The sequence below is a fragment of the Eubalaena glacialis genome, chromosome 19, assembly GCF_028564815.1.
Source record: "Eubalaena glacialis isolate mEubGla1 chromosome 19, mEubGla1.1.hap2.+ XY, whole genome shotgun sequence".
Classification (NCBI taxonomy): Eukaryota; Metazoa; Chordata; class Mammalia; order Artiodactyla; family Balaenidae; genus Eubalaena; species Eubalaena glacialis.
In genome coordinates, this window is record NC_083734.1 from 47,552,879 (window position 1) to 47,563,289 (window position 10,411).

The following is a 10,411-nucleotide window of genomic DNA, read 5'->3' on the forward strand; positions in this document are numbered from 1 at the left end:
TGACCTAGACACATGCTTTCTCTTTTGCATATTAGAGACTACAGCAGTACTAGTGCCTTGAGGAGCACTGCTGCTGCCAGGACTAGGAGAGGTACTCCTCATTTGAAACTCAAAAAGTCCTTCACCATACAAGGTCAGAAACGTTGGGTAAGTACACATGAAATAACAATTGTACTGGTAAATCAATTTGCGTAAGTTATGGATTTAAAAGATTTTAATGGGCTGGTTAGTGAATCTAACCATCATTTATAGAACTGCACATAAAGAAAAGTACCTAGGGTCTATCCCCTCTTTCCTAGTCCCAGTCTGTAACAGAATCTTCCTTCCTGTAAACTTTTCGTTTCCTAAGTGGTCTTTCTACCTACAGGCTATAATGTAATCCATCCTGTCCCAGAATTCCTCAAACAAAAACATCATCACTGCTAAACAGGAGACAACAGTGAGAGGCTTGGGTTCAAATTCATGTTCCATGACTTACTAGTTCTGTGTCTTGGGCACGTAACAATGTCTCTTAAGACTCAGTCTCTTAATTTAAAACATAAGACTCCAATAAAGTACACAATGGTTCCTAGCACATAGCTAATAATTACTCAATAAATTTTAGCTGCTGCCCTCATCGTTATCACTATCATGTCTTCTTCCCTGATCAAAACTTGCTAATGATTCCTCTTGGATAGCCCCACAAAGTTTACACAATAAACATCTACAGAATAAAGCTCCATCGGGCCCTAAACATCAGCTGTATTTTCATATTTCAGAGTCTTCACCTCTGTTTGGGCTGTCCTTTGTCTTTAACTTCTATCTCCTGAAATTTGTCATCCTTTCTTCAAAATTCAGCTTACATGGTCTCTTCCTTTCATGAAGCCTTCACTGATCTATCCCATGCAATATTAATTACTCCATCCTATGAGGTCCTAGACAATTTTGTTTATACTTTTTTAAAAAAATCAGGCTTTTTATTAGATTTGGTTATATTATTTGGTTAACTAGGTTGCAACTTGTTGCGGGCAAAAGCCAGATTCTATTTTTCTCTATAATTCCCTGGTTATTCTACTTAACTAAGTTATTTCCCTAGTTATCCTAGATAACTGTCTTTAAACATAGTGAATGCTCAATAAAGTTTGTTGAATTAATGTTTTAAAACTCTGAATCTATTTTCCACTTCCTGACCTATAAACTTTTAGTAACCCAATCTGGAGGTAAAATATAAGATATTCTTATAAACATGATTAAAACATTAATGTTGGCAATATAAAAAAATACAGAATAACATCCAGCTGTTTCTTCCTTGATACAATAAGCAAAACATTATAAAGGAATCAAGAATCTGGTAAGGAAATAAGGGTCAGTCTGACCGAGGGGTTGGAATACATCAGGTTTTGGGGCAAGAAAATATCTCAGTGGTGTGATCTATAAATACCTGGAAGATAACCAGATTTTTCTGGTAAATGGCAGCTGAGATCATGTCTCCGTACTACTTAGATCATTTTCCTTATCATCTTATTCAATATGCCTACCACCTCTGAAACACATCATTCATCCATTTGGTAAATATTTATTGAGCATCTACTTTGTTTGCTATATGATCCTGATTGCAGTAAAAAAAAAAAAAAAACCATAAAAAACTGAACCAATTTGAGAAAATCAAGTTCTTCAGGTAGGCTGCACAAAGCCTTAACATTTTGAATTTTCAGGTCTTTACTGACAATGAGAAATTATAAGTCAGGTATTATTCTACAGGCACCTATCTGGTCATTGTCATTGTGCTCACTGTGGTTTTGTTTTCTTATCAAACAGTCAGGAAGCTGAACCTTTGAACAAAAATATGTGGTGTTAGCAAGGAGTGAATATAATAGCAGGTTTTAAACATACTACAGAATCACTGCTATCTAATCTATATTTCCTCTATACTACAACACAGCAAAGAGATAGATAAAAGGTAATGCGATAAACTGTGTTTTCCTCAGAGAATTTCAACATTTGGATAGAATAACTCAAAAAAACAGTCATTCAGAAAACAACAGCTAAAGGGTATTCAAACCTAATTTGACTCAATTATTTCTTGAATACTTAATATGGTCTCCACACCTCAATCCAAGGCAGATAAAGATCCCTCGGACACTAATCTAGATGACCAAGTCAATTCTCTGAGCTTTAGCTTTAATCATCTGTAAAATAAGGATAAAAATACTTACCTCTGAGATAAGCCTAGCACAGTGCCTGGCTAAATTCTAAACCCCCAAAAGAACTGATCTGGCCTTCTGGTGTTCTACCAGACCATATATGACCTAGGGTTCTGAAACTATGCCTATAGGTATCTTTCAAAATGATACTCATTTATTTCATTTTATTAAAAAAAATTTTTTTTAATTAATTAATTTATTTATTGGCTGCGATGGGTCTTCGTTGCTGCGTATGGGCTTTCTCTAGTTGCAGCAAGCGGGGTCTACTCTTCGTTGTGGTGTGCAGGCTGCTCATTGCAGTGGCTTCTCTTTTTGCAGAGCACGGGCTCTAGGAGCGCGGGCTTCAGTAGTTGTGGCGCACGGGCTTAGTTGCTCCGAGGCATGTGGGATCTTCCCGGACCAGGGCTCGAACCCCTGTCCCCTGCATTGGCAGGGGGATTCTTAACCACTGCGCCACCAGGGAAGCCCAAAATGATACTCATTTAAATTAGGCAACTGCAGTAATAGTGAAAGGAAGAAACTTAATAAACATTTACTTTTTTTTTTTTTTTTTTTTTGGTGTGGCATGTGGGATCTTTGTTCCCCGACCAGGGATCGAACCTGCGCCTCCTGCATTGGAAGCACAGAGTCTTAACCACTGGACTGCCAGGGAAGTCCCTTAAACATTTACTTTTAAAGGCAGACCATTTTTTTCCCTGGATTACTTTAAGAGTGTCTTACTTAGCCCCTCTGAATTCTTTTCTACCCTATGATCCATTCTCTCCCTATGAGCTTTTCACAAGTCAGATCTGATCATATTACCCCTTTGCTTAAAATCCTTCAGTGGCTTCTCATTGTTCTTAATGATAAAAGCAAAAGCCACCAAACTAGGCAGTGTGGTATAGTCTGTACCTACCTCTTCTGTTCATCTTGTATCATATTTTCTCATGCTTTCCATGCTACCACAACGACCTTCTTTCAGCTCCTCAAATCTGCCATGTTATCCTTCTGCCACAGGTCCTTTAAACATACCATTCATTTTGCCTGGCACACCCCCTCCTTTCCTTCAAAATATGCAAATTCTAGTCATTCTTTGGACTTCTTTCCCAGGGAAGGCTTTTTTAGGACACCCAGATGAGGTTAGGCATCCTTATACACTCTGATGACACCAAGTACCTTTCCTTTGCAATACTTCTCACTGTTTTAATTTTACACATATTTAGGAGAGTATGTGAGTAATGTCTTCCTCACTATAATATAAACTCTAGAAAGGTAGGGACTACATCTGTTTTTGCTCACTATATACTCCCAGCATTTATTACGTACTTTTTAAGTAGATGCTTAACTAATGTATGGTGGATGAATAAACAAATGGCCTTTGACCTCTGGCAGTCCTCCCACTGTTAGCATTTTATGTTAGTCTTAGCCTTAAGTTTTTCTGTATTATTATATGTCCAATAGTTAAGGATCTCTGGAAATCTCGAAAGAAACTCCATGGTACATAGAATTATTTTTGTAATGCAAATAATTACCACCTAATTACTCCTTTATAAAATATGGGGATTTCCTAAGAACCTACTAAAAGAACATGGTGAGTAGAAAGAATATACCCAGGATTTGATGTTGGAGACCTGTGTTCAAATGTGTGTGCCAGCACTTTCAGCAGTGTGACTTTGGGGAATTATTTAACTTTTCTCAGCCTCAATTTCCTCATGTGAAAAATGGAACTCTATTTTTGGACTTGTGTGGATTAAATGAAATGATATGGTGCTCCTAGTATACTGACTGGCACACATTAGGCACTTAAAACCTTTTGCTTTTCCAGCTCTTAATATAAACAAATTCAATAAATATAATTTATAGTTTGTATTAGGTAACATCTCTCATCATATCTGCCACAGTTGTTTATTTTGTAACATATAACCCACAAAAGACCCAATGATTGATTCACCAGCTACATTAGTGATATTGATCACCAGGAAAATTTGGCACATAAATATTATGGCCAAAAACTCCTAGAACTTTGACTTTCTTTCTGTCTTTTTAAAATTAAATAAATGAAAGAGAAAAAGAGTATCATATTCAAGAGTTCTATCCATTTCTGATTTAAAATCAAGTTTTGTTCAGAACAATGTCATTCCTTTATCACCAATTCTTAAGAGGGTCAGAAAGGGATAGTGAAGGCAGGCAACAAAAACTCCCATACATCCCAGAAGTAAAACTTGCCACATACAGCTTCCATCACCACTCTGCTCAAGCATCTGAGTGACGGTATGTATCTCTTTTGGGGGAATGGAGTGGGGAATAAACTATTTTCTAAAGCATTACAAATTGGTAGCTCATGACAGACAGGGCTAAGATTAGCCCCCTTGTTGTTCATCTACTGCTCAACTGCTGGTGTAAACCTGCCCCTAAAAGAATGTCACTCAGTGAATCACTTCAGGAGTTCTACAAAGTAAAGCCAGATGGACGAAATGCTGCGAAAGGTTATGAAGCCAAACAGAGCAACACCACCACTGACCCCAAAAAAAAGTTTAAAAGAGAAGTCCTACTGATTAAATTAATGGGTCAGTCCTAGGCTACACTGATTTTAAAGATAATTAAATCAACACCACAGAAATTAAATGGCAAAGTTCCTTACTTGCTTCCTCTTCTTAAATATGAAATATTATTTTAAATATAAACAAACCTCTGTAAGTTGTACAACTAATTCAGACTTAAATGTGACCACATAGATTGTTTTGTGTTGTTCTTGTTTTTGTCAAAAAAGAAAATAGTTTTCTTTTAGATCATAAAAGATCTTTTTTTAGATCATAAAAGAAATGAACAATATAAGAAGGTATGAAGAAAAAAAATCCCTGTGGAATTTTCCTATTATACATTACAATCTAATTTCTAGAAGTCTAATTTAGTTCAGGTCTACATCAGTGGTTCTCAGTCTGGGCAATTTTGCCCCCCAAAAGGACATGTAGTAATGTCTGGGGGGCATCTTTGGTTGTCACAAACGGAGGGGACATCTAGTGGGTAGAGGCCAGGGATGCTGCAAAACACTCTACAATACACAGGACAGTACCCTTACAACAAAAAATTAGCTTGCTCAAAACATCAATAGTGCCAAGATTGAGAAGCCCTGATGTACATTACCATGTAACTGGATTTCTCTACTAGCCTTTATGTCTCCTTAAATCTTGTCTCGTCCCTCCTTCCCAATAGCATCAGATTCATTTTTCCAAAGCAGTGCTTTCATTACATAATTTTTCTGTTGAAAAACCTATAATGGCTATTTATTACCAACAAATTAAATCTAAACTCCTCAGCCTGGATGTTAAGTCCCCTGTAACCTGATTCTACCTGGCTAGCAAAACCTTACCTTTTCCTCCTCTATTTCCATTCTAGCCAATGCTATAGTTTTATTGTTTTCCTGTTCCTAAACACCATTCTCAACTTTGGGCTCTTGCTCATGCCATTCCATGCCAAGAATATTCTCTCTTCCCTACCAGTTCAAACCCTTTCCACCTTCTAAAGCTTTAAGTTCTACTCCTTCAAGAAACCGTTCCCATTTTTCCAGTCTACCAGGATCTCTCTTTCCTGTATTTATTGTTATCTGTGCAATCACATATGGACTTGTAACATTATCCAGTTGTTCCTGTTAAGTATACTTATCTTCCCAACAAGACTAGACCCCTCTGGGCTTCCCTGGTGGTGCAGTGGTTGAGAATCTGCCTGCCAATGCAGGGCACACGGGTTCGAGCCCTGGTCTGGGAAGATCCCACATGCCACGGAGCAACTGGGCCCGTGAGCCACAACTACTGAGCCTGCGCGTCTTGAGCCTGTGCTCCGCAACAAGAGAGGCCGCGATAGTGAGAGGCCTGCGCACCGCGATGAAGAGTGACCCCCGCTCGCCGCAACTAGAGAAAGCCCTCGCACAGAAACGAAGACCCAACACAGCCATAAATAAATAAATAAATATAAAATGACCTTTCTCTAAAAAAAAAAAAAAAAGACTAGACCCCTCAAAAGATTAGAGGTTATATATCCACATTTCTACTGGTTGGTTTCACAAATATCTCCAACTCAATTTGTTCACAACAGAATTCTTAATTGTCCTCCTTCAAATTTGTCTCCTCTCAAAGAATTCTCCATTTATTAAATGGTGTCCCCCCAAATGAAATCCAGGTAGCTGTTCTTGATCCCCCCATAAACAATCAATTTCCATGTCTCATTGGTTCTTCCTCTAAAACATCTCTTGAATTTATCTACTTCTTTCCTGCTCCACTGCTACCACTTTAGTCTAGGTTACCTTCATCCTAAGATTGTGTTTACTCTTGCCTCCTTCCTCCCTGACCTTTCACATACAGTTGCCAGAGAGATCTTAAGATCTATATCAGATAGTGTCAACCCACAGCTGAAAATCCTTCAGTGATTCCCCATTACACTTAGAATGAAAACTGAACTCCTTATAATGGCCTTCCATTACTATGCAACTCCAGCCACACTGGCCCTCTTTCAGTTCTTCCAATGCCAAGTTCTGCTGTGTCTTAGGCACTTTGCACATGCTGTTTTCTCTGCTTGTACTGCTCTTCAAACTACTGTTTCCTTCTGAAACTTTGAACTCAGCTTCAATGTTATTTGCTCAAAAGGAACTTTCCTAACATCCTTTTTAGAGAAGGTTTTAGAATGTCTTTTATCTGTGCTTGGCACATAGCAGGTGCATAACAGTCTTCCCAATTTGATTTTTATCATTGAGGCTGCTTCTGAACATTGATGGTCCAATTGCAAATCTGACTTAGGTCAGGACCCTCCTATTAGGTCTCTCTCCTAACACCCTATTTATAGTGCCCTTCTTATCACAGTTTATAATTATTAATTTGTGATTATTTGTCTCATGCTTTCTCTATATATAAGCACAAAGGCTATATCGGGACACTAGTCCATAAAGGAATTACTACATATTTGTAATGACTTCCCCCTCTACCTCCCCATCCCAAAGTTTATTCTCTCAGTTCAGGTACTATGTAGCACTGTCTTCAAGACACTATATTGGACCTAAATATAATGTAATCTGTTTTCCAAAAGAAAATTTTATAAGCAAAATGTTTCAGCTAACTTGAATATATAAATTTTTTCAATGAAGATCAAATAGTCAAATGCCTATTGATTTATCAATTTAGTTACATACATGTATTTTTTTAAAGCATAAAATATATTTAGGAATTTCATTTTTTTCTACTCTCGTTGGATAGAACAGTTTTATTGAAAAGCCATTACGGGGGGTGGTGGGAATCATCTAACACAATTTTCCTGAATATACTACCTTCAATTCTATTATTTGAAAACGGTACCTTTTGAATCCACGTTAGATGCTGTCCCTGTTCATCTTATCCCAAGCCAAAAGTATTCCTTCACTATCTAATAATCTCTAAAACAATATTATATGTGTAAAGCACCCACTTACTATACTGCTTACTAAGGTGATTTTTACAACCTCATCCAACACTTCTGTGATGTCCTACCCCCAGGAATAATTGATAAATCTATATAAAATGTCTTTTTAAAAATCAATTTCATCAGGTGAATTTTATAAACATGCAAATTAGCATTGATTCAAGTCACTTAGGCTAGTGTGTCTTCCCTAAATAGTTATTTTAAAAATAAAATAATTGACAGAATTTCTGCCTCATAATAGGAGAGATTTTTTGCAAAGACTCAAAGTAACAATTTCCTATAAGAGATAATTTGGAGGAAGCACTTATATTTAGGCTTATGTGACATATCAACCTGGGTATTCCATGTTAAAACTTTAAAAAAAGAAAAAGCAAAAAACAGTTGCTCATCTTTTCTCTCAACTTTTTCCTATGCCCAGTAACACCTCAAACCCTGAGGCATCCCTAGAAAGGAAACGCTTTTCCAACTTACTCTCATTCCTCTACAAATACATGCAATCGCTTATCATAGTTTAAAAAAAGAGTATCTTATTTAGTTGTTCTATTTTTATTTTCTTCCTTACTCTTCCTTCCTGTTTTCAGCACTATCCCTGATCAGTTTATCTTTATCATCGTAGCCAAAGTTGCTTGTTCCTCCTACTGCTCCAGATCCCTTCTTGAATGACTTCTTATCCTAAAAATTACAACCAAAATTCTCACCTAGCTATATCCTAAAACTTCTTACCTCTGTCCCCAAATCTAATAAACAAAGGTAGTGTGCATGAGGCGGGGGGGGGGGGGGGGGGGGGGGGGAGACAAATTTGACTCTTAAGCTTTAAAAAAACCTAAATGCATTACTGCTAAGAGTACTTTAAGGAAAAACAGAAAACCTGATGGGTACTATCAAGGAGTTGGCTACATATTTCTTTTCTTCTCCATGTTTTTATGCAAGTTGAAATTGTTATTAAAAAGTGGTTATAGGCTAGCAATAAAACTAGTTTATCATTTTAGAAGCTGTACCTATAGGGCAACTGTATCATTAATTATTAAGACAAAATAACAAAAATATGAAACAGAAATTAAACAACTTGAGTGATCTGCTTATCCATTTAAGAGGGTATAGATAGCAACTTCTAATTTCATGTTAGGCCTCAAAAAAAAAAAATCTTAAAAAGAGACTCTTTACTAGTAAGAGAAATTTGGATGGAAAGAAATAGCTTTGAAAGCACCAGTGAAATAGCTTTGAAAGCACCAGTATAATGTACAAACAGGTAAACTTCCTAAGACAGAATCCCACATTACATTAATTAAAAAACGAATAGCTGCTATGGGTAAAGAGCTGGAGAAGGAGCCAACTAGGAGAAGTTGATATTTCATCCTGTGAAGAAAAATTAAGGAAATATGGAAGGAGTGATGGATTAACATATTTACTATTTGACATCACAGGTCTTTAAGGGCAATATGAAGCAATTTCTAAAATCGGTTTGCTTTATAACTTCAAAATAAAGAAAGTCCATGACTCAATGACAGCAGTTGATAGAGGGCAACTCTTCTAATTAAGTCAAAGATCACAGGATAGGATGAAAGTCTCACAGACCTGGTCCATCACCAAGGGACAAAAGATTCAGTTTCTCCAGATGGCGGGGGGGAAATGACTTGGCACTGCTGCACACACTTAAAAATCCAATAGTGTTTCTTCCATGCCAACAGAGCACTGTGCGTCAAAGCATACCTTGGTGTGGTATGGATGGAAAAACCATCATTTGTCTTTCACTTCCTGCACGCCTTGTGAACAGGCACAATAAAACACTCCTCATCCCCCTCACAGGTCATGGAAAAAACCCAATTCGCCGCTTCCACCCTCTCCCCTTGTATAGGTGCTTGCGCCTCGGCACTGGGCCTTGGGGTTCTCTTCGCAGATCATTGTCCAGAGGGAAATTTACTGAGCGAGAAAAGCAACGTGGACTACAAAGTCTGTTACCAAAATAGAAATTAGTATTAAAAACACCGATCCTACCCTCCCTCCACCCTCTCACACAAAACAAAAACAAAACCAACACTCGTCCTGCAAACTTGCCCCACCGTTATGAAGATCGTACAATCGCTGATCAAACGTGCCTCCCAAACATCCTTAGGCAAGAGAGCACCTGGGGCGAGTTGTCGGCCCCTCATCCCTCACGCCGGCCGGGGCCCGGCCGCTGGGCTGACAGGAGGGGCTCGCCGGACGCTGGCCCGGGGGGAAAGGAGGTATTAATTGCCGAACTCCGCTCACACCAAGGGGAAGAAGTAACGTAGGGCCAGAGGTAACACGGCTGAGGTTGCGGGCAAGGCCTCGGAACTGACGAGAAGACAGGCAGGAGCCGGCGTGAGGGGAGGCGGGAGAAGCAGCTGGGCCTAGGCCGCACCAGGCCGCGGAGTGGCCATACGCTGCTTCCCGACCGAGGCTGAGAGCCAAGCCTCAGAGAAGACGGTTACCATTACCTGGACAGGTTCCTGCAGCACCGTCATCCTGGAGGCTCAGGCCCACTTTCTGCAGTGCCTCAGGGCCCCCCCCGTAGCGGCTCCGGCCCGGCCAGCCCCGGCTCATTTAAACTCACCAGCGACCGTTACCGGGGGATGGGGGAAGCCGAGCGATTGCCGAGTACCTCCGAGCGGAACACGGAAAAACCCGAAGTGGAGAGACCCGCGCGGGAGCCAGACGAAAAGGCCCGAAGGAGACCGGAAATACCCGAGGTGAATCAGCGGAGGAGGAGACCGTTGCCGGAAGTTGTCGAGGACTACCGGAGACTACCGAGTGTGATCCAGAGCGTAGGTTCCTCTTCTCGG

At 39.3% G+C, this 10,411-nt stretch overlaps 1 protein-coding gene across 4 annotated transcripts in view; it reads right to left on the minus strand.

Annotated features, from left to right (window-relative positions):
• The window catches only part of CDC27 (cell division cycle 27), a 54,773-nt gene extending 44,582 nt beyond the window's left edge, over nt 1-10,191 (minus strand). For all 4 annotated transcript variants that reach the window (XM_061174795.1, XM_061174794.1, XM_061174797.1 and 1 more), the window contains exon 1: nt 10,067-10,191. In XM_061174795.1, the coding sequence (XP_061030778.1) occupies nt 10,067-10,093 (27 nt within the window). In that variant the 5' untranslated portion in view covers nt 10,094-10,191. The remainder of the gene's footprint in view (nt 1-10,066) is intronic.
• Nucleotides 10,192-10,411: the final 220 nt, after the last annotated feature.